Source organism: Athene noctua, chromosome 6 (assembly GCF_965140245.1).
Source record: "Athene noctua chromosome 6, bAthNoc1.hap1.1, whole genome shotgun sequence".
NCBI lineage: Eukaryota > Metazoa > Chordata > Aves > Strigiformes > Strigidae > Athene > Athene noctua.
In genome coordinates, this window is record NC_134042.1 from 9,622,156 (window position 1) to 9,645,616 (window position 23,461).

A 23,461-nucleotide genomic window follows, 5' to 3' on the forward strand; every position below is an offset into this window, starting at 1 on the left:
AAAGAAGGGGGAGCTCCCTCTCTATTTTGATGCAGCAGCACAGGGGAGCTCAGAGAAAGCACAATGTAAGGAACCAGGTGAGCCGCTGGAAGAGCAGGGAGTGCTCAAATCTGTGGGGTGAAAATACAGGTTTGTATGCTTCCTTGTCCTTCATACCTTTCTGGAGCCTAGAAATAGCTGGCTCTGACCTGCACATATACCTGCATGGGGCATCCGGGACATGATGGGAAGAACCTTTTCCTAAGGGCCAGTGCCGGATTCTGTATTTTGTCACCTAGAGCGAGGTTCAGTGTTGAGAGTGGTGGTATCTGCTGTGATGTATTCTCAGATGCAGAGATGCCTATGCCTGCTGTACTGCGTGAATGGCTGAGAAGATGATCCGAATTTGTGGTTAAGAAAAGATATATTAGAGCAAGTCTGAATTTAACTGCTCTAGTATTCTTAGGGTAGGCGGCTTTTTGTACAGGTCCTTGATGAGAAGTGTTGGAGGACTTGCTATAAAGAGCAGTGAATGATTCTGTATAGTTTAATCCATGCTGCTTTCACAGGACAGTGGCAGCAGTCCTGGGCCAAGAGGAAATGAAGGGTTGGAGAAGCTGGAAAAGCTGAAAATGTGACAATTTGTTCTCCTTATTAAATCCTCCTCCTTGTGTATGTGGCTGCTGTCTTCACCTTCTTCTTTTACCTGCCTCCCTCCGCTTGTGCTCCCACCTCCAGGGTAGTGTTGGCAGGGGAAAAAGTAGCAGCATAACAGAAAAGGGCTGGTCCGCCTGGTGACAGATGGGCAATGCTGTCGGCAAGCTTGGGCTGGGATGAAAGGGTTTCAGGCGCTGGCCTCTCCAGCCCTTACCCCCTTGCACTGCTGAGCAAACGTTGTTGTTTGGAGAACACACCTGTCAGGAACAGTCTTGTGCAGCCCCTTCCTTACCACAGCTGGCAGCATTTAAAAGCATGAACCTCCTGGGGTTGAGTGTTCCTCTCATCTGTGGGGGGAAGGACAGGGCTGATGCTCCCTCTTGAATTCTAGCTTTGTGGCTCCAAGCCTCTTCAAACACTGTGGATTTGTGGTTCCCATTCACTGCCAGCAGACTCCTGTGTAGGCAAGCATCATCCCATGGCTGCCCACCTCCTCCGTCCCTTTTGGAGACCTCTAGCAGGGTTTAGACTCTATTGCCCATGCCTGAGGTACAGCAAATTATCCCCAGGCGTGGATTCCTGCCTCTAAGCTTCTCCTTGGAGGTTTGTAAGACAGAAATGCTGGCAGAGTCCCTGTGCTGGAAAACACCCTGTAGCGTGTACCTTGCAAAGTCCTGTTCCCCAAAACATTGCTTCTGATAGTTCTCACTCTAAAGAACTCGCTGCATAATAAAACCAGGATGGACTGCACTGGGAAGTGTGCAGGAAAGATGGTGATAATGTAATTTTGCTTATTATAAAACAATTGCAGTTATGGGAGGACAGCAGGCTTGCTGATGAAAGAGAAACAAGGAACTCAGTGGGGGAATGTTGGTGGCTACTTCCTTGTGGAAAGGTCAGTGCTTCTCTGGGGAGGAGAGACTGCCAAGCTGCAGACCTACCCTGCCCCCCCACTGAGGAACAGCTCTTCCTTGTAACTTGAAATTTTATGTCTTTTGTTTCTAAGAGGTGTAACCCCCTCATTCAGGAGGGAAGGAATCTTGCTTTCAGGAAGGAAGCTGGCTGTAGCTCCATGAGGTATTTCTTTGCTGTTGCAGTGCTGCCCACCTGCTCCCCCTTGGACTTCCACTGTGACAACGGGAAGTGCATCCGCCGGTCGTGGGTCTGCGATGGAGACAATGACTGTGAGGATGATTCTGATGAACAGGACTGCCGTAAGTCACCTCTCTGAGGGGAGAGGGTGGGTGAAGTGCCTGCCTGCCATGGCTGGGGAAAGCTGACCCTTTTTATTACAGGAATGTAAGAGTTTATCTACTGAATCAGATCTTTGGCTTGTAATAAGCTATATCCTGCTGCTGGCAGAGGTGTGTACTTGATGTCCGTAAGCTCTGCCACCTTGGCACCTGGCTTACTGTTCAGCTGTGTCTTCTGGGGGAGGGGATGCTTCTCCATCCAGCTGGAGAACTGTTTATGCCCTGCAGCTTTGCTAGTTAATGTCCCATGAAGCACTTCCCTGAGCTGAGCTCTTCGTGTCCTCCCCTGATCATGGAAACACCTAACCCCTGCCAAATCCTTCCGAACTGCCTGTCTGGCTGACTTCCTGTGGCCTCAGGTTCCACTGTCTGACTTTTCTGCTATGCTGGGCTGTCCCCAGCATCCTCTCCCTTCAAACAGAGCTCCCTGAGGAGAGGGAGGTGCTGTAGGGATGCAGCCCACACAGGGACTGGTTACCCTGCAAGCTGAGTGTCTGCTGCCATGTGAGGCACCAAAAGAGCTGCCATGGCAGACTGCTAGCTGTGAGCATTGCTGTTGTGCTTCTACAGATTATTAAAATGGAGGGGATTTTGCCTGAGTCTTTGGAGTTCAGCCCCCTCCTTTCCCCCTTTGGTGTTGAGGACAAGGGTTACTTGTGGTTGGCTTCCATTAGCAAAAGGTGTTCAGGGATACGACTACTCCACAGCAAATTGTCAGGTCTATACTTGGCAGCATATCCCAGAGAACCAGTGTGTTATGTAGCACTGGAGCTCCAGCTTCTCTGAAACTGCACTGGTTGCTGGGGCTGGCATCAGGCTGCGGTAGGAGTGAAACTGTTTTCTCAGCTTGAGATAAGCATCGCTTTACAGCCCTTGAATTCTACAGAAGTTGTGTGCATGGTGCTCCATGGTGGCTCTGATGGAGGAATCACATCTCAAGAAGTGCAGAAATAAAGCTCCTGGCTCTAAAGTATTCCATGTGCAATACTTGAGTGGAAATGGATTCACTTTTTGATCAGTATGCCTCTGATCTTTGCCTGCCCTTTTGTGCAGAGGGCTGGGAAGAGAGGTTCAGGGGTTTGACATCCTGTGTGATCCTCTGGATTGTAGGACTAAGCTCAGTTTTTCAGTCTATTCAAAGATTTTGATGAAAGAAAGGTATAGGTTTGGGTCTGTTTGGCCTTCTGTTTTTCAGAAAAAGTTGTAATGTCCTAATATCTAAGACAATAGTGGAGAAGGCTGTGATCAAAAGATTTGGAGACTAATGGAAGAAGGCAGGCAAGACTCTGAATAAGAGACTCCTAGGGGCTTGTTCAGACTGGCACGTAACCATAGGAAGGGTTTCTGTTGGATTGAGGTCCTCAGGTGCTAATTTGCAGTCCCTTTCCTCACTAGTCTGCAGACAAGCTTCCTTAGAAGACTGGTAAAGAGGGCAGAATGAGGCTGCAAATACTGAGGGGTTCAGAAGAGGAAGTTTAAGTTTTCTTTCTCCCTTTTCAATGAGCATTTCATTTCCTTTCCTTTGAAGATAGCTTTGGCATTGTTGTGAAAAGAAGGTGGAGGTGTAATTCTACCAGCAATTATTTGTTAGATAATGAGAGGGCCTATTAATTCCTTTAAAAAGAGACCTGGATTGCCTTTTTTCTGTGCAGGGATCTCTTGAACCTGGCTTGAGGCTGTGCTAGAGTACCAGCACAGGGTGGGTGGCTCGCTCTCTCTGTTCCAGGTACTTTCTCCAACCTGTGTTCTCAAGTTTTAGAGTCTGTACTATTGACTTGTGGAGGAGCAGCAGGGAGACACTTGAGAGATCTCACAGTGGCCCTCCTGGTATTGTTAGGGGAAGGGCAATCAGCTCTCCAACTTCGCAGTGTCCTTGGAGCATGATGTTGCTCGATTTGTAACATGTCATAGATTTGGTGTTCTGTAAGGTATATCTTCTTGACTTGCCTTCAACTTACCTCGATTGTGTCCCTGCAGCTCCACGAGAATGTGAGGAAGATGAGTTCTCATGTCAGAATGGATACTGCATCCGCAGCCTGTGGCACTGTGATGGTGACAATGACTGTGGTGACAACAGCGATGAGCAGTGTGGTGAGTAATGTGGCCCTACAAATACTGCCCTGCCAGTGCTTTAAAAGCGGTTGCACAGACTCTAGCCTGTGCAGTTCTAGGATCCCCTGGGCATGTCGAGGGCTAACAGCTGGCTCGTCTGGGCTGAGCTTGTAGGATGTTTCATTCTCAGGGCTGGCTGCTTGGGCCCTTGGGCTGTATGGCTTACCTGCCAGGCAAAAATCACTTGAGACCTGTTATTCGTTGACATGCCATTATGAAGTCCCGTGGATTCCTTTTGAATCCAGCACTCTGTGTTAAATGCTGGTTTTGCTCAGGCACTGCATGGCACGGGTATGTATGGTTTAATGAGCAGTCTTGTTTGTGGGTGCCCTAGGAGCTTCAGGAGCGTGGTGCAGTTGTTTCCTGTGTACTCTTGAGAAAAGCCAAGGCTTTATTTGCATTGCTGTCTCTGCAGATATGAGAAAGTGCTCGGAGAAGGAGTTCCGTTGCAGCGACGGTAGCTGCATAGCTGAGCACTGGTTCTGTGATGGTGACACAGACTGCAAGGATGGCTCTGATGAAGAGAACTGCCGTAAGTGCTCTCCATGCTTTGTAACCACAGGAAATAGCCCTTTTGGACCTGCTGCTTGGCGTTTGGCACATTTTTTTGCAGCAGAGATCAAAACTGAGTTAGTCCTGCCTGTACTGGCAGCTATGCTGCCTTCTGTTGCCTACCCCAGAGGGCACAAGAGAATGGCCTATCTCTTGTGTTACCTCACAGGCATACTTCTTCTGTGCCTGGCTGCTTCTCTGTTCCTTCCATGGCTCTGTGACCTTGAGTCAGAGCAGAAGGCTTATGCTTTACTGAATGCAGCTCTGTATAGAGCTGTAGGAGTTGGACAGCAGGGGGTAAGGTGATGAAACTGTTCCCTTCACTTTCCTCTTGTCTGATTCCTGCCTGAAATTTCTCGGGGGGGCTCTGCCCACTGACGGCATCCTCAGGGACTGCACGTCCCCGGCTGGCACACTGTGGGGGCTGCCTGCCTGACCAACCTCTCTTCATTCGGGTGCTTTATGCAGAACATTGTTTGAAAAGTGACTGATGGGGAAGGGGGCCTGTGAGAGACCACAGCAGTTGTTTTCTCTTCCATCTTCACAGGCTTGTAGCAAGAGGGACAGGAGTCTATTATGTCCCTTCCTAACCCCCACTGATTCTCTCCTGTGTCTGTGAGCACTGTTGGTGTCTGTGGCAGTTGCAGTGGTCCCTTCCCCCACCCTGCTCTCAAAGGCATTTTGCAAAATTTGTTCTAGATAGCAGGAAACTTCAAAAGGCTCTGGGAGGGGGGGATCAGGGCCGCCAGCTCCTGAAGGGCAGGGGGAGTGGATGCATGGGGGAGTTGTCTTTTATCTCTCCAGATAATGAGAGTTGGCAGGGAGCCAGGGGCTGCAAACATTTCTGAGCCAGGAAAGGGCTCTAAGAGGAAGCCAGCTCTCTCCCTTTCCTTTCCCCTTCTCCCTTTCTCACTCCCTTGCATGTCACTTCTCCATAGGCCCTGAATAGACCCTCGAGAAGGGGAGATGTTTAACCTTGCATCCTATGGGAGTGGAGGGGCACTCAGAACTGATGCCCTGGCTCCTCTGAGCTGGAACGCTTCTCTGGTCTTGCCTGGCATATGTCCCTATAAGGCATTTTAAGTAGCTCACTAAGAAGCTCAGTTTGGCTACCTCCCATTCTCTTATCTTCCTCCATGTGGTTGTCATATTTTCCTTATCTCCAGTCCTGCTTGTCATTCATCTAGGACAAGGTGGGACTCCATTGTTGCTTTTTGTGGGGGGTTTTTTGTGCATGTATGTTTCTTTCGGGGGTGTGTGTGTTATAATTGAATCACATTCCATGAGATTTTAAGTCACTGACCGTTTTCTCCTCAAAGAGATCCAAACACCCCTTTCAGGCTCCTTTGTCAAAGCACACGTTAACACGCATTTTAGTATCCAGCCACTGGATATTCACTGGACTAAAGCTCTTACTGCATGCCTGCAGGCTGTGCCCACTACTTCAGGTTGGAGAGGCCAGTGTAGTTCACTTCCCAGACCCTCAGTCTTTCTTTTTGGTTAATGAATTTATTTTCAGAACTTCTCAGTTGGGAGATTCATATGCCTGAAATATGCAGTTCATTCTCCAGATAGAATGAGAAGGGGTATCAGATTCTGTTGTGTGGGAATCAAAATATTCTTCATCCCTTCCCACATAATATACTGTTGAACAGAGAACAGTGGGTAAATCCTTGACTGTAAGTTTGTTGGGCTTTGCCCAGGGTCATCTGTGTGGCAGTGCTCCCTACTGATAAGACACGGTTTGTTTTGGTGACTGCTTGAGAGAAAAGTTAGGGGAAATCCTCAGAAGTTAGGTGCAGTCCTGGGCACCTTGTTGCTTGCTTGTTTCCTTTGGTCTTCAAGTGATTATTTTTGTTAAAATGTTAAAGGAATCATTACAGACTTTAACCTTGCATTCTGACGTGCCTCAATCCTTAATATAAAGCTTCCCCAAGGTGGTATCTTTATTTTTCAGGTTTAATGAATAATTTTAACACTTTCTGGAGGGCACTAAGACATAGTGTCTCCAGCATAAGATGGAAGGTGACACTTCTGGATCTTTTTTATTGCTTTCCCATCAACACTTCTTTCTTCATAGATGTTTCCTTCTCTAGAGCTTGATGGCTCTTGAAAAGTTAGTGTTTCTAGACTAACTTCCTGTGTTATTTTTTTAATTATTGTTTTTTAATGATTTATTTTTTTGTGAATTGTCTGCACGGATCTCTTCATAGGTTTAACCTGCCTCTCAGTGAAGCACAAACAGCATTCAAGTTCCTTTCAGTAATACAAGTCATGCAGAGATGCAACAATGGCTAGTAATTTCCAAAACCTTTCCACTGAATACTTGCTAGTCTGTTATTAGACTGAGAAGATTGCATCTAAACTGGGTTGTGCGCTGTCACCTCAGGCGTTTTTTCATTGATTCCCTTGTTAGCATCAGATGTTCCAGCTGCCACCTGCAGCTTGGAGGAGTTCCAGTGTGCATATGGACGCTGCATCTTGGACATCTACCACTGTGATGGCGACGATGACTGTGGCGACTGGTCTGATGAATCTGACTGCTGTAAGTTAGTGCAGGGTCATACACTGGTTCAAGCATCTGAGTTGGAAAACTAAATGGATTTTGCATTGGCTGGAGAGGGGTTGCAGTGTAGACACAAATCTAATTGTTCACACTTAAACTGGCTCTTTCAGTATTTATTTTTTAACTCGGGGAAGTAAGAATAGTGATGGGAACTGTGTAGTCAACACACTTCTGCATACAGGAATTAAAGCAGTTTCCAGGAGGAATCTATTCAGGACCAAGTTCCACAATAGAGGAATGTAAGGGTGGTGCTGGGGGTTTTGGGGATGTTACACTGGTCTGAGTTTGGTCTTTATATTCTTTACCATCTCTGCAGCATCTCACCAGCCTTGTCGCTCTGGAGAGTTCATGTGCAACAGTGGTCTGTGCATTAACGCCGGCTGGAGGTGTGATGGAGATTTCGACTGTGATGACCAGTCTGATGAGAGGAACTGCAGTGAGTGCTGGGAACTGGTGGAAGCGTTCAGTTTCTGCAGATGCAAAAGAGCGTTTGGGACTGCTAGCTTTGGAATTGGGTCTCTTCTGATCCTTCTTGCTCATCTAATGTTCTTTCTTGGTCCCTCAGCTACATCTATGTGCACAGCTGACCAGTTCCGCTGTAAATCAGGGCGCTGTGTCCGTCTGTCCTGGCGTTGTGATGGGGAAGACGACTGCTCTGACAACAGTGATGAGGAGAACTGTGAGAACACAGGTTTGGCCTGCTGTCTTGCTGCCTATAGATAATGTTTCCATCCTGGAGGTGATAGGTAGTGAGGTTTCTTTTGGATTGCTTCACTGAGTTCAGCCTAGGGTTTCTGTCCTTCCCAAAGAATGGTATCTATAGGCTGTCTTACTCACTTGCAAACAGGTGTAGGTCTGTGTGCTTAAACTTACTTAAGTGATGGTGTTTTCTGGTCAAATATCAGATCCCTGTGTGTTTCTATCCTGACCCTACACTATGAATTACCACAGAGCTCTGAGATGATTCCATTCAGACTTGGAAATATTAATGGTGTGCAAAGTTACTACCTCTGTCAAATGGACTATGTCTAACTCATGCCTTCTAGATAGTTCTGGATAGTTTTCATGTTGCCTTGTGGAATTGCCAAGCAATTCTAGCAGGTAGTGGAAACAAAAAGGGCATTTTGTGGAAGTGAAAGATAAAGCCTTTGTATTAGCAGTGAAGGGTGTCAGCTTCCCCCTTAGATATTTGCTTGTGAGTGTCTCTTTCTAGTAACCATTTCACATATAGCCATTCTTTTATATAATAGCGGTTATGGAGAAGAGGAGGGTTTCAACAGACCCTAGTTTATAGTAGGATTCAAGGAATGTCTAGGATCTTCTATTTTCCTTAAATCCTTCAGGATGCTTGTAGGCCTTGTTGAGGAATAGTGTGTACTGGTCTATGAATGCATCCCAGTGAGTGGAGTCCAGGTGTGCATACTGATCCTTCTGGATCAGTGTATTTTAAACAATGGATATAGGGGTGACAAAAGGGATTTGTGAATCTGTACCATTTATTTGGGCTTGTTGAGGAGGGGAGAGTTGGTGTTCTATAAGGACAGCTGAGCTTAGAGAACTTGGGGAGGCACACTTTGTAGACATTTGAGAGCAGCTGCTCTAGATTGGTCAGCTCTCTTGAGTACCAGTATGCAGGAGATGATGGTGGTCCCGGAAAAAACAATTGTGCTTAAAGACAAGCTGGTAACCCTGTTTCCTCATCCTGATAACAAAGGTATTTAGAGGTATTGAAAGAATAGTTGTCACCCAGAAGCCCAGTCCAGCTTTCAGAGCCTCTGAAGTTCAACCTCTCCACCTCAAACCAAGCCCAGTGTGGCTGAGTACAGCTATTGTTACTGTAAGGTCAATTGTGCAGTTCTGCATCAGGTCTATGGTGATAGTCAGCAGGTAGAAATTAGGGCTTCCAAGCAGAACGTGTGCTGGCTCAGTGTCTATAGCAAGAGTTCAAATCCTGTGTCACCTCTTGGATTTAGAGCAGAATTATATTTTTATTGGCCATAGAGAGAAGATTCCTAGAATACTAGGAGATCAGCTGATGTAAGGATCTTTATGTTCAATATGACAAATGCAGTCCAAGTTTCAGAGTTCTTCATATAAAGCATTCCTGTGCTCTGAAAAGTGAATCTGCTTGTGATTTGGTTTTATGTTCCCAGCTGGAGTGTCCATTAGTTCTTAGTTGTACTTGTTAATCTCACAACTTCCCTTTTTCATGCTGGCAGTCCGCCTGTCTAATTGTTTCTTTGCTGATAACTGTATTGTCCTGTTGTCTTCCTAGCATTATCAGAGGGTGATGATTTGGAAACCACTAAGTCATCTTAAGAGGTACGAGAAATAATAGGCAACAGGACAGTGCAGTTATTGCTGAAGAAACAATCAGATTGGCAAAGTCCCTGCAAACAGTATTACTTTGCTTACAAGAATTCTGTAGAGTCTTCCTGCCAACAGCAGTTGAAGCATGTAGCTCATGTGTGAAATCCTGTTGCCTGAGCTCAGATTTCAAGGATGCATGTAAATCTCATTCCAAGTCCATTGCAGTGCAGTTAGGGCTGGACAAGACGCTCATTCCTAGGCAGGTTTAAGATCCGTGGCCATGCCGGGGTGACATATTACATGATTAAAGTGAGGAACTGACTACTCAGCATATGTAAGAGAGGAGGGTTGTGGAATCTGGAACCCAAAGGAACTAAGCCAAGACCTTCCAGTCATTCTGAGAGAAACTAAATAGTTGAACTTCACAGTAAATCAACACTGAACTTAGTCTGGAGGAGAGTTTGCAGGCCTCCAAATCGGTATAAAGATAAGTAGAGCAGTAAGGAGTGCAAGATGAGCTGAATTCAAGAAAAGAGGAGGTCATGGATTTGTGCTCATATGTAAAGCTTGTATCTTAGAAAATGTTCTTCACCATGAGTGTTTTTCCATCACTAAGCTGTGATGGGCTTACTTTCCCCTTCTTCTATTGCAGGGACCCCTCAGTGTGCCCCAGACCAGTTTCTGTGTGTGAATGGGCGTTGTATTGGCCAGAGGAAGCTGTGCAATGGAGCAAATGATTGTGGAGATGGCAGTGATGAGAGCCCACATCAAAACTGCCGTAAGTCCTCCAAGTTCAGTCTTAAACATAAATGGAAGCACTGTGATGTGTAGGAGTCTTATCTGGTGTTGCTGAAGGATGTGTGTAAGGAAGAAAGCCTGAGCTGTGATAATGGGAGAGAGTTGAAGTCTGAGAAAAAAGGCCTTGGTGGTTTTGCCAAATTACATACTGCAGACAAGGAATAAAGGGGAGAAGATTTTGATCTTGGGTACCAAAGTTTGTCTGCAGAGATAGTGAATCCTAAAAGCATATTATTCTGAGCTTCATTGTCCCCTTTAGTTGTGGCCTGCAGAGGAGAGTTCTGACTGTGAAGAGGCAGCTTCCAGCACAGTCTGTGTCCTCCCCCTCTTGCTCAGCCTATTCTGAAGGGTGACTGCTGCTTAACAGCTGAGGGCACAAGCACCTGCCTAGTGGTTTCAGCTCGGTTATCTTCATGTGTTCCTTTCGCAGGTCCACGAACGGGGGAGGAGAACTGCAATGTCAACAATGGTGGCTGTGCTCAGAAGTGCCAGATGGTACGAGGGATGGTGCAGTGCACCTGCCACACAGGTTACAGGCTCCTGGAAGATGGCCGATCATGCCAAGGTGGGTTTTTGGAGCAGTAGCCCCCTCCCTGCTGCTTTGATATGCTTGAAGTTAATGGCTATGATAGGGTGCAAATCAGAGCATGAAAGCAGAAGTAAGCTATCAGTGAGATTGCCTGGCTCATTGATGATCTAATGGTGACTTTATCCCTTTGTCTGTAACATGCAGATGTGAATGAATGTGCTGAAGAAGGTTACTGCAGCCAAGGCTGTACCAACAGTGAAGGAGGCTTCCAGTGCTGGTGTGAGCAAGGCTACGAGCTGCGGCCTGACAAGCGTAGCTGCAAAGCTCTAGGTAAGGAGGAGTGGAACCTTACTCTGGTGTGTGCATATCGGACCAGTTCTCATAATTTTGTCTCTGATGGCAACATTTGTCATTGGCAGCATTATGCTGTTCATCAAGCCAAGATGTGAGGAAAAGGAAGTACTTGGATTTGTATTGGATATATCTAAATTGTTCTGAATGCCTGTGAATATTGTGTGTGATTTTGACCATGGAGAGATACTTCACTGTTTCCTTTCTCTGCCAGCAGGACAGCCCTTGCCTTCTTTTCTTAGTCCCTTGACATTTCTGGTGACCCAGACCCTGGAATAAAACCAGCCTCCTGCCTCTGTCTCTGTTTGGGAAGTGTCTTCACCTTTCCAGTCAGTGAGGCTGCATCACACCTCCCTGTGGTTTGACCCTTGATTCTAGTCACTAGTCCTGAACGCTGTGTAAGGCTACTGTATGGACATCTGCTGGTTTTTAAGGGCATCTATATACTTGGTTAACTTTATTCCTCAGCTCCTTTAATGTAGACGTTGAGGAATTAGAAATTCCATTTAAAGAATTAAGATTTCATTAAGAATTCCCCTAAAGAAATCCATAAAGGATGTTAATATTGGTGGATTTTTTATTTTTCTTTTTTCTTTTTCCTCTGCAGTGGAAGTACCTGCTGAGTTCATATCTGTCTGAGGCAGATTTTAACTGTGTCTTGTCTGTGGTAGATGTGGTAGAGCATGTGTGTTCGTATGGCTAGGAGATAAATATAGGAAAAGGAAACTATAGTCCAGCTGCCAAATGGCTGCCTAGTGGTATGGTTTCAGAGCTTGGCTGGCTTAGGTGGAACCTGGAATGTTCACTTCTTGCTGAGTGAATGTTTGCAAAAAAGTTTAAAACTGCTCATCTTTGAGTTAGGACTGTGTGTTGAGGATGTGAAAACAACTCTCTAAAGTGTTTTGCACTCGGGAGTTGATTTCTTGCTGCCAGTACTGCAAAACTATGTTCTGGGTCTTGGTGCAGAGGGAATGGTAGGCAGGGTCCTGTCAAATTACTCTAATGCGTTCTTCCCGTGTATTCTCAGGGCCAGAGCCGGTGCTGCTCTTTGCCAATCGAATTGATATCCGACAAGTATTGCCTCATCGTTCAGAGTATACGCTTCTCCTGAACAACCTGGAAAATGCCATTGCCCTTGACTTCCACCACAGCAAGGAGCTGGTGTTTTGGTCTGATGTCACTCTGGATCGCATCATGAGGGCCAATCTGAATGGTAGCAATGCGGAAGAGGTGGTTTCCACGGGGCTGGAAAGCCCAGGTGCGTCACCGCAAAAAAGGCAAAACTGACCATGGTGTGAGAATAGGGGTGGGTGAGTGGAGAAAAGTGGGTACCCAGCACTCAAAATGGAGTGCATCGCTTGGAGCAAAGGGGATGGGGTTAGATGGAATGGGTGTGAGATCACTGTGCCCCTGGAGTTAATTTTGGCTGATGGGAGAAGAGATAGGAGGACTGAATTGGGCCTCTTCTGAGGCTGAGAGGGAAAGGGAACTATGTTTCTGAGCAGATCATGCTCCTGGTTTCATTCTGTGCTTAATTCTACCCTGGAGATAGGTGGACTTGCTATTGACTGGATCCATGACAAATTATACTGGACAGACTCCGGGACATCTCGAATTGAAGTAGCAAACTTGGATGGGACTCACAGGAAAGTGCTTTTGTGGCAGAACCTGGAGAAGCCCCGAGCAATTGCCCTACATCCTATGGAGGGGTGAGTGAATCTGTAGGACCCCGGTGAGCCCTCCATGCAGGTGTTCCCAGGTGAACTTTGAAAACCCGCATCCTTGGTCACAAAGGCTACCTCTGGGCTCAAGCTTTTATTTGGTGCTGCCAGTTTGGGGAACCTGGCAAAGCCGGGGGCCTTCAGAGTCCTAATCCTATTCTGGACCCTTCAGGTTTTGCCAGCCTGAAGGTGCTGGGTGTTACCTTGCTGGCCATCACTTCTCCCATGTCTGTGACCCAGTCTCATGCTTGAGGTCACAGGACTGATACTGTTTTGCCCTGAAAGAGAGCAATACTGGGTGCAGTATGTGGGATGTGAGTTTTCTAGCCGGTCTCTCCCTGTCTCCTCCAGCACTATCTACTGGACTGACTGGGGCAACACTCCCCGCATTGAGTATTCCAACATGGATGGCTCTAACCGTCGCATCATTGCGGACACACACCTCTTCTGGCCCAATGGGCTGACCATTGACTATGCAGGACATCGAATGTACTGGGTGGATGCCAAACATCATGTCATTGAGAGGGCTGACCTCGATGGGCGGAATAGGAAGGCTGTTATTAGCCAAGGTAAGTAACAGGGCTATGTATGGGGAGTGCTCTCTGCAGTAAAGAAGACGGAATAGCACAGTGCTACTCTGAGTTTCAAAGCCACTGGCTCCTGCTTCTATGCTTGCCTTCTGTTCTTTCACTGTGGGATGAATTCTGCCACCGCTGAGGGACAGGTTTTGCTGCCCAGTGTTCAGTGGACAGGATTGAGGAATTGTCTGTTATATTAGTGTAAGGTGGATTTGAGCAGGTTGACTGTGGCAAGGCCAAAGGGGCAGTGGAAAGCTTTCCCTTGTCTTCCTGCTAGCCTGAGTCCTGTTGGACCTGATTATATCCCTGTATTGGATGTCTGTTACAGGCCTCCCGCACCCATTTGCTATCACCGTGTTTGAGGACAGTTTGTACTGGACTGACTGGCACACCAAGAGCATCAACAGTGCCAACAAATTCACAGGCAAGAACCAGGAGATCATCCGCAACAAACTCCACTTCCCGATGGACATCCACACGCTGCATCCTCAGCGCCAGCCAGCAGGTAACTGCAGAGAGGGTAGAGACCCGTTTGAGCCACTGGAAGACCTGCTGCCACCCACCACCTTGTAAAGCAGGGGGATGGCAAGCCTGAACCCAGCATAGCGACAGATCCCCCACCTCGGCCCAGAGCTGCCTCGCAACTTGCTCCATCTGGCAGTTCACTTGAGGTCCCTCATCGCTGGTGACCTGATGTTAGGTGTTACCACAGCTCCCCCTGCTGACACCTGGGAGTGGAGGCTTTGGAGTAAGAAATACTTGTTTAAGTAGTAAGAAATGGCTTGTTTGTGCAAAAGCTGTTTTGGGAGTGGGAAAAGGTCATGTGTGGGTACTAGTAATGACCGACACCTCCCTTATTCCTCTTCAATTGCCATAATCTGTTGTAGAAGTGGATTGAGTTAAATACTTTGTTTAAAAATTGAGCCCTACAAATGGAGTTAGTGCTTCAGTTTATACATTTCCTTATTCTCCATTAACTTGTTTATCCAGAAGTTACCTTATCCATGTGGGTCTTGACACCTCGACTGATGTTCTTCCCTTCTTTTACTCTTTGCTTTATGCGTGGTTGTTTTTGTCTTTGGCTACTTGAGCAGGGAGAAACCGTTGTGGGGCCAACAACGGGGGCTGTACTCACCTCTGCCTGCCGAGCAGCAAGGATTACACCTGCGCCTGCCCCACAGGCTTCCGCAAGACCAGCAGCCATGCCTGCGCCCAGAGTAAGTGAGGTGGGACCACAGTCTGCATGCTCAGATGTTCAGCGGGTGGCAGAGGGTTGGGAGAGGGTTGGCAGCAGCAGTTGCTTCCAAGGAGATGCAGCTGAATAGACTGATTTAGCAGTATTAAGGCCCCTGCCAGAGGACGCTTCACCTTTTTGATGCATTCCCCTCTCTAGGGGATGGTTTCCCCTCCCTCTCTAGGCTTGATGGGTGGGGATACAGAGAACCTCCATCCTTGGGTCCTTATTTCAGGGCTGCTGTTGGTGCCATCTTGCTTATCACAGCTGATTGTTTCCCTAAAACTCCCATAGGAGCTGTGTTGGTGATGAACAGAAAATTCAGTTGTCTTGACTGACACGGTTTCTCTCAGTTTGCAACCATGTAGAAGGATTAGGCCAACTATCTCAAGAGCTATTCTCAAGTAGCTGTTTGATTTGGAGGGAAGTCTATGCCACTCTTGGAAGAATATGTTTGACTTTGTTCCCTCAGCATAGGTTACCCCCAGGAGACAGTTCCCTACTACTCCGTTCCCCCCCTGCCCACCCACCCTACTCATCCGCCCTGGTGATATTTTGCTACCGGTAAAATCCTGGGCTGTGACCTGCCAGTGTGAGATGATCTAAGTGGTTAGGGTTGTATATAGCAGGGAATTGTCTGTGTCTATCACTGTGTTGTTGAACTTAGAGAAATTAAAAGAAGACCTTTCGACCTTTGATCAGGTCTTGACAAGTTCCTGCTTTTTGCCCGAAGGATGGACATCCGTCGGATCAGCTTTGACACAGATGACCTGTCAGATGATGTTATCCCCCTTGCCGATGTTCGCAGCGCTGTGGCTCTAGACTGGGACTCAAAGGATGACTATGTCTACTGGACAGATGTTAGCACCGACTCAATCAGCCGAGCAAAATGGGATGGATCGAGCCAGGAGGTACAGTGTTAACTATGTGTGGAGGTCATCTAGCCAGGAGACTCCTTGAGCATCAGATTTGAAGCCACTGGGATACACTGGCCTTCCAAGGAGCCACAGTTCATGCTGGATTTGTGGCTCGTTTACCTAGTTCTGGCTCAGAAGAGCCTGAAATCACTGAATGCTTCATACACAAGTTTGGTGTATGTTTCTGCTTGTATGGAAAACCCTGAATTAGGACATGAAGCACATTAATTTGTAAGCTGTGGTCAATTCCTTTGTTGTAGCCCTAAAATCTGAAAGGAAGAAGTATTAAATCCTCTGTTATGTACTACATTTGGAACAAGAGCCACGCTCCTTGGGAATGCTTTCTGCACATGCCCTTGGGCTAATGTTGCCATAAACGAGGGGAGCGGAGTTCAAAGTTTGAAGTTGCGGTTTGAACAGACATGAAAATAGATGTTTCTCCAAACATAAAACTTATTTGAACTTCTAGGTCCTTAATGTTCTCTCTCATATGGCATTGCTCTGCTTGGACTTCTGCCTTTTGAAAGTTAACGTTGTTTGTGGATGGGTAGTGCATTGGGCAAGTTTTTTTTTCTAAAGTCCGGTCTCACTAAGGATTTTGTCTTTTTGTTTTCAGGTTGTGGTGGACACCAGCCTGGAAAGTCCAGCTGGACTGGCAATTGACTGGGTCACCAACAAACTGTACTGGACTGATGCAGGTACTGGGATCCTCTGCTTTACCTAGGCTTCTGTCTTCCTTATTAGTCATGACAACTGAAAAACAGACTGGTAGTTCTGTCTCATTGCAAATTTGTCTGTTTCTGTCTAGCAAAAAATGGAGTTTCATCTCGTGTGCTTCTAACAAAGCGGGAGCTGAAGTGGAATCCTTAGCTTAATTCTCTCTGCAGTATCCCCAGTACTAATTCTGTAGAAAGGTTTATAGTAGAAGTCAAGCACCACTGTTGTCTTCCTGCAGAGCTTGTGATTGTGTGTGTTTATGTATCTTCCAGCAGTGTATGTTGTGGTGCAGCAGGTAGTATTTGGAGGAGGTTCCCTGCCGAAGAGTCATAGTTCAGAGAGATGTAAGGAAGGTGACTCTTTTCTAGCTGCTTTCTCATACCTTGGGAGCTTAGGAAAGAGCTGACTTACATTCATACAGGACTCTGCATCAGTGACAGCCACAGAGGTGGCTTGAGAGATCTAATGGAAGGTGACACTTGGAGCCATGTTTCTTACCTGTCTTCCAGCTGTGAACAGAGATGGATGGAGGGGAGGAGTGTCTTGCCCTATGGATGTTTTTTTGCCTTAGCTCTTGTGATTCCAGAGGTCTTTAGTCTCTCTCTCATTCTGTCTCTTGGCTTTTGTAGGAACAGATCGGATAGAGGTCTCCAACACAGATGGGACCATGAGAACTGTTCTAATCTGGGAGAACCTAGACAGACCTAGAGATATCGTGGTGGACCCTGTTGGAGGGTGAGAGATTCTTTCTTCTGGGATGAAACGGCAATTCTTGCATGTCTAAAGACGTTCAGGTTCTTTGGTTTTGTGCAATTCTCTTTCTCTCTGGCGCCACTGTTCTACGTCCTGCCAAAGACTGAAATTAGAGACCTGATTTTGGATGCTAGTGGAACAAGATAAGCAGGGATAATTGCCTATTCTGCTGCAGAGCTTGCAGGAATGCCAGTGCTTTCATTTGTTTCTCCTGGGGACATAATAACTAAAGATGTGGTACAAAAAATGTTGAGAATGAGGCCATCTGGATCTTTCCTCTTTTTTTGTTTCACATCTGTGTTGAATTTGTGTTCAAGCTCTCTGCTTATCAACCAGAGTTCAGTCACAAGGATCTCCTCAGGTAAATTACTGCTGATCCAAGCAAGCTGTAACATCAGTGGCCTCTTGACTTCAGAGCACTGTGTCAGAGTATTGAGGGATCAGCTGTGCCATGGAAAGCAAACCTGAGTAACAGAAACAAAAGGTTTCAGTAATTTTGCTTCTGAATCGTAAGACCTTGTGAAGCTGGGGATAAGGTGGATAGGATAAAACTGACCAGCCGTTGCTTTAGAAGCATTGAAGGTCTTGAATAAAAGTGTGCTATTCTTTTCTTGGGTGGATTACTGGAAGACCAATGCAACAAGAGTATAAAGAGCCAATTGGTTAATTTTTAGACCTTGAACTCTTTCCTCCATGTTGTAATTAGGCCAGCCCATAGGCAGTCGAAGATGTATAAATTTTGGTATGTTCTTAGGCACATTACAAGAACCCAAGGCTGGACCTGACTACAATATTAGTCTGATGCTGCTTCCTGCTAGAGCCTGAAGGCACCAGGCTCTCTTGCTTCTCTGTAACACTGCCTGGCTGTAGTGGCAGTGAAGCAGCATGGGCATTCACTTCTCTCTGGGCTTCTGTTCAGGTTCATGTACTGGACTGACTGGGGAGCCAGCCCGAAAATTGAGCGTGCTGGTATGGATGCCTCAAACCGCTTGGTGATCATTTCCTCCAACCTGACATGGCCTAACGGCTTGGCCATTGACTATGAGTCACAGCGCTTGTACTGGGCAGACGCAGGCATGAAGACCATTGAGTATGCCAGTCTGGATGGAAGCCACAGGAAGGTAAGGGATCCACCTTTGAGGAGGGAGTCTGGAAGCCTGAGGTGTAAGTCCTAGAGCACAGAGTGCTAATGGCCCCTGCCTCTCTTTCCAGTTGAAAGTGAAATCTCCAAATCAAGACATGCTGAGCTGCTTTCACTGGGAGAGAAGAGCTCCCTTTCAGTTGCAAACTGTGTGAGGGAACCTCCTTCTGAGGGCTAATGTTGCCCCATCACTCTCCTTTTTTCTGTGACTGTACATTATGATGTTGAGAGGGGGCAAGGGAAGCCTCTTTCCCTTAGTGACTTCTTAGTAATGTTTTTTTGGGGGGCTGGGGGTAATCTGACCAGGTGCTGATTGGGAGCAATCTGCCTCACCCCTTTGGACTTACTCTTTATGGCGAGAGAATCTACTGGACAGACTGGCAGGCCAAAAGCATCCAGAGCGCAGATAGAAGGACTGGGCAGGCTCGGGAAACGCTGCAGGACAATCTGGAGAATCTTATGGATATTCATGTGTTCCACCGGCACAGGCCACCAGGTACAGAGCTCGCCCCAAGCCACACTGAGCTGAGCACTTGTTCGGGCTCTGGTATGTGGCACAGCTCTCCTGCAAGGAGCTGACTTGTCTGTCAGCCCTCAATGCTTTATATCTCTGGGTGGAATACGAGAGCATGAGAATAACTCTCAGCTTGATATTTAAGGGCATTCTAGAATGCATTTCTATAGCTGTTGCACCCCTTTTTGTGCCTGTGCTACTGGCTTATGGATTTTTCATCCTCTTTCCTGTAGTACATACAGCGTGTGAAGTTAGCAATGGAGGCTGCAGTCACCTGTGCCTTTTGGCACCTCTTCCAAAAGGTTACAGCTGTACCTGCCCTACTGGGATCAACCTGCAATCTGATGGCAAGACCTGCTCCCCTGGTGAGTCCTCGCTGTAAGATCCTCACTGCAGTTTTGCATCACAGCTACATTTTGCTCCTGCCTTGTTGGAGAACAAAATTCACTTTTATGTGCTTATCTGCTTTACCCCTTGAAAAACCCAATTTGAGCGGCAATTACCATGAAGAAACTTAACTGGATTGACACAGAAGAAATTTTTCTGGAAAGTATGTTAGGCAGCTGAACCAAGTATCACATTTTTCCCCATGCTTTTGCCCTAATTTTGAGGAAAATTCTTTTTTAACTACAAGGTGCTATATTCTTTAATAGGCCTGTTCTTTAATGGACCCTCTTTTTGAGCTTTGTGGAAGGCACTCGGCTTCACGCCATGGTATATCTGCTTCTTCTCCTTAGCAGGAAAAAACCTGACTCCTAGTTCCCATTTCCCACACATAATAGCAGAAATAACTCTTCTATGAGTGCACTCCTTTTCAACTTGGATGTAAAGAAGCATTAAGCATTCAGTAACATTCAGTAAAGCTTTCGTATTCAGACTCTCCATAAGCTGAGATCTGCCTGAGACTTCCCCTTTTCCACTGAGGTGGATGTCACCTGCAGAATGTTCAGTTAACGATGCCATGTTCACTGCTGATATCTGTCTGTTTTCAACTCTGCAGGAATGACCAGCTTTCTGATCTTTGCTAGAAGGACTGACATACGGATGGTCTCTCTGGATATTCCCTACTTTGCAGATGTTGTTGTCTCAGTCAATGTCACCATGAAGAACACCATTGCAATTGGAGTGGATCCTCGAGAAGGTCTGAACGTCTTAGTGTATTTGACTGTTTGAAAGGCAGCAAGTGACTTCATATCTGAATAAACACCCAGGCACAGATCTTACTGTAGGTCGTGAATTTGGGTAGGGTTTTTTTCTAGTGTGTGCTGCAAATATTCCTTTCCAATCAGGAAAGGAATGTCCTTAAAGGAAAACAGAGAATGCCAGCTACATGGAAAAAGCTGGCTGCTATACTGAGGATCCTGTGTGTTTCGTGTTTAAGAACGCTTCCCTCCTGCTGACACCCTTTACAGCAGTAGAGCTGACACTCAGGCTGTTTGTGTACACTAACCATCTGATGCTGTGCTGGATGTAAACCCACTGTTGTACAGTAAGGCAGATGATCTGATTTCTGTCCTCTGGGACGTTTTGAGAATTCAGATGTGGGACTTCAGACTACTAGCTGAGAATGTGTTACATGTTCTCCAGCCTTGTTGGTCAGAGTGCCAATGCTCCTACATATTTTGGGGAGGATTGAAACAAGATATGTTGTACTGTTTTATCACTCTAGCTTAATAGTCGTGTGCTGCTGTTATTCCTGTGCAGTCAGATATTTTTTGAATGGTGTAGCTGCTAGTCAGACACCTGGATCTGTTTTTTTGAGAATTCTTCTCTTTCGTTGTTGGGGTTTGTTTTGGTTTGATTTTGGTTTTTTTAAGTTCCTCTTTCCTCTGTTTTTTTTTTTTAAGTTTCTCTTTCTTCTTCCATCCAGGAAAGGTTTACTGGTCAGACAGCACACTGCGCAAAATCAGCCGGGCTACCCTTGATGGCTCACAATTTGAGGACATCATCACTACAGGTAAGAGGGACTTTGGCTGGGAGCCTCTCACCTCCATGCAGCATGAAAAGAGAGCTTCTTTGATACCCTGGTAGAATAATCTTTACATTTTTGGTGGACAGACAAGCAAAACGTAAAGCAACTGCCTGATGAGGTGCACAAGGGGAATAGCAGAAGTTCCTGACTAAACTGGGAGGATGAGCAGCGACCAATACATCTTTGTGTTTTCTCAGGTCTGTTGACTACAGATGGGCTGGCTGTGGATGCTATTGGCAGGAAGATATATTGGACAGATACAGGAACAAACCGGATTGAAGTGGGCAACCTTGATGGCTCCATGAGGAAAGTCTTGGTCTGGCAGAACCTGGACAGCCCTCGGGCAATAGCTTTATACCATGAGATGGGGTTAGTGTTGGCAAGAGGCTCTCTAGGATTAGAACAGGATTTATGACCACTGTTTCCATAATACTTGCTGGCTTTTCCCCAGGTATATGTACTGGACGGACTGGGGTGAGAATGCCAAGCTGGAACGCTCTGGGATGGATGGCTCTGGACGTGCAGTGTTGATCAGCAACAACCTGGGCTGGCCTAATGGACTGGCAGTGGATAAGGCTGGGTCCCAGCTGCTCTGGGCTGATGCACACACTGAGGTCCGGTTCTGTTCTTCACCACTGTTTATCATTTGGGTCTTTGCTAGCCTGGAGGCTCTTTTGAAGCTCTTGAGCAAGTTATCAAAAGAGCAAGAGGAACATATGAGCTTCAACAAGTGCCAGGTCCTGCACTTGGGCCACAACAACCCCATGCATCGCGACAGGCTTGGGGAGATGTGGCTGGAGCTGTCTGGGAGAGAAGGATCTGGGGGTTCTAACTGACAAGCAGCTGAACGTGAGCCAGAAGTGTGCCTGGGTGGCCAAGAAAGCCAACAGTGTACTGGCTTGTATTAGAAATAATGTGACCAGCAGAAGTAGGGAGGTGATAGTCCCCCTGTACTGTGCACTGGTGAGGCCACACCTGGAGTGTTGTGTCCAGTTTTGGGCACCTCAATACGAGAGAGATACCGAGGTGCTGGAGCGAGTGCAGAGAAGGGTAACGAGGCTGGTGAAGGACCTGGAGAATAAATCCTGTGAGGAGCGATTGGAGGAGCTGGGACTGTTTAGTTTGAGGAAGAGAAGGCTGAGGGGAGACCTCATCACTCTGCAGCTCCCTGAAAAGACATTGTAGAGAGGTTGGTGCTGGTCTCTTCTCACAGGTAATCAGTGACAGAACAAGAGGGAATGACTTTAAACTGCAACAGGGGAGGTTCAGACTGGACATGAGGAAAAATTTTTTCACAGAAATAGTGGTCAGAGTGTGGAATAGGCTGCCCAGGGAGGGGGTGGAGTCACCATCCCTGAATGTGTTTAAGGGTCGTTTGGATGAGATGTTGGGGGATATGGTGTAAGGAAGAACTTGTAGAGTAGGGCTGATGGTTGGACTCGATGATCCCAAGTGTCTTTTCCAACCTGAATGATTCTGTGAAAGTGTGGGCTGTGGGGAGGGTGGGCTTGAATAACATAATTTGCTTAGTCTCCATTTCCCACTTGATAGAGTAATAACTAGCAAGAGGATCAGTGTTTTGAGTATGAGGCTGATGCTTACTTCTTTCTTTAGCGGATCGAGGCAGCAGATCTCAATGGTGCTAACCGCCACACCCTGCTGTCTCCGGTGCAACATCCCTACGGCCTCACTTTGCTGGACTCTCACATCTACTGGACTGACTGGCAAACTCGCAGCATTCACAGGGCTGACAAGGATACTGGTGCCAATGTCATCTTGGTGAGGGCAAACCTGCCTGGCCTCATGGACATTCAAGCTGTTGATAGGGCACGGCCCCTGGGTGAGTTGCTAGGCTGCTCCCAAATCAGTGGGTGTCTGTGGTGACTAGGGGAGCCCTTCAGGGGGGTCACTGCAGAGAGTCCTTTGGTATAAAGCATGAGCAATAGAGTAACTTCTCAGAAGTTCGTTTCTTCTTCCCTCTTGTTTCTGATCTGGTGTTTATTTATTACTACACGCCTTTTGAGCCCCTTCATCCCATTTTCTTCACTGGATTGTACTGACAGCCTGATTCTTGCACGCAGCAGAGCCACTTTCTTAGGAGAACTGAATAAATCATGTCCTATTAGGCTTAACTAGAGTCTACCAGCATTGGACAGTTTCTCTTTTTTAACTCTAAAAGGCACTAATTTCTCATAAGCTAGTTGCTGGAACCTTATTTCAAGTTCTAGTCATTTTTTTTTGCCAGCCATTGTGGGCTTCATCTTCCAGTCTGCCACTTTGCTCTACAAAATCTCTGCTTCTTTAGTTGCTCTTGATATACCATGCTCTCCAACTATTCTGTGCAAGAGTCAGATTCCTTATGTTACTTTTTGGGGATCCTGTATGTCCCCATCTTGCCTCCTTGCTCTTCAGTGGGAGTTGTTGCTTTGTGCTGTGGCTTCATTTTGGTGGAATTTCCCCAATATGTACTTCTACCAAAAACTCTATGCTGCTTCTCCTGTGGCTACTTAACAGCAGAACGTCATTCCTCACAGTATAACTCGACAACATAACTTAAAGCTAACCAAAATTCCAGATGTCATATCCCTGTTGTCTTCTTCCCTCTCCCTGCACCTGTCTTCTGGGCTTATCCCCTCCTAGTAAATGTATGCTGGATTTTTTTCCTTTTTTTTTTAAAAAAAAAGGATACGACCCTAATATGTCAGGCACTTTCAGCAGGCTTCTCTGATGCCTTTGTTTACTTGCTACTGTGTGTTGCTAAGTTGAAACAGAAGCTTCTTTGTCAGCCTGGCCTCTGGTGCGTTGTC

The 23,461-nt window shown here is 46.7% G+C and overlaps 1 protein-coding gene across 4 annotated transcripts in view; it reads left to right on the forward strand.

Moving 5' to 3' along the window:
- Nucleotides 1–23,461, forward strand: part of LRP4 (LDL receptor related protein 4) — an 81,945-nt gene that overhangs the window by 48,590 nt on the left and 9,894 nt on the right. For 2 of the 4 annotated variants that reach the window (XM_074909477.1, XM_074909479.1), the window contains exons 3-27: nt 1,734–1,850; nt 3,867–3,980; nt 4,417–4,533; nt 6,970–7,098; nt 7,436–7,555; nt 7,685–7,810; nt 10,082–10,207; nt 10,658–10,792; nt 10,961–11,086; nt 12,135–12,365; nt 12,660–12,816; nt 13,180–13,397; nt 13,735–13,911; nt 14,498–14,623; nt 15,343–15,551; nt 16,174–16,255; nt 16,904–17,009; nt 17,947–18,148; nt 18,475–18,664; nt 18,916–19,047; nt 19,683–19,823; nt 20,553–20,639; nt 20,852–21,023; nt 21,106–21,268; nt 22,269–22,494. In XM_074909477.1, coding sequence (XP_074765578.1) covers nt 1,734–1,850; nt 3,867–3,980; nt 4,417–4,533; nt 6,970–7,098; nt 7,436–7,555; nt 7,685–7,810; nt 10,082–10,207; nt 10,658–10,792; nt 10,961–11,086; nt 12,135–12,365; nt 12,660–12,816; nt 13,180–13,397; nt 13,735–13,911; nt 14,498–14,623; nt 15,343–15,551; nt 16,174–16,255; nt 16,904–17,009; nt 17,947–18,148; nt 18,475–18,664; nt 18,916–19,047; nt 19,683–19,823; nt 20,553–20,639; nt 20,852–21,023; nt 21,106–21,268; nt 22,269–22,494 — 3,729 coding nt within the window. Of the gene's footprint in view, nt 1–41; nt 130–1,733; nt 1,851–3,866; nt 3,981–4,416; nt 4,534–6,969; nt 7,099–7,435; nt 7,556–7,684; nt 7,811–10,081; nt 10,208–10,657; nt 10,793–10,960; nt 11,087–12,134; nt 12,366–12,659; nt 12,817–13,179; nt 13,398–13,734; nt 13,912–14,497; nt 14,624–15,342; nt 15,552–16,173; nt 16,256–16,903; nt 17,010–17,946; nt 18,149–18,474; nt 18,665–18,915; nt 19,048–19,682; nt 19,824–20,552; nt 20,640–20,851; nt 21,024–21,105; nt 21,269–22,268; nt 22,495–23,461 lie in introns of those variants that run through there. The other 2 variants (XM_074909480.1, XM_074909478.1) reach the window with 2 other exon arrangements.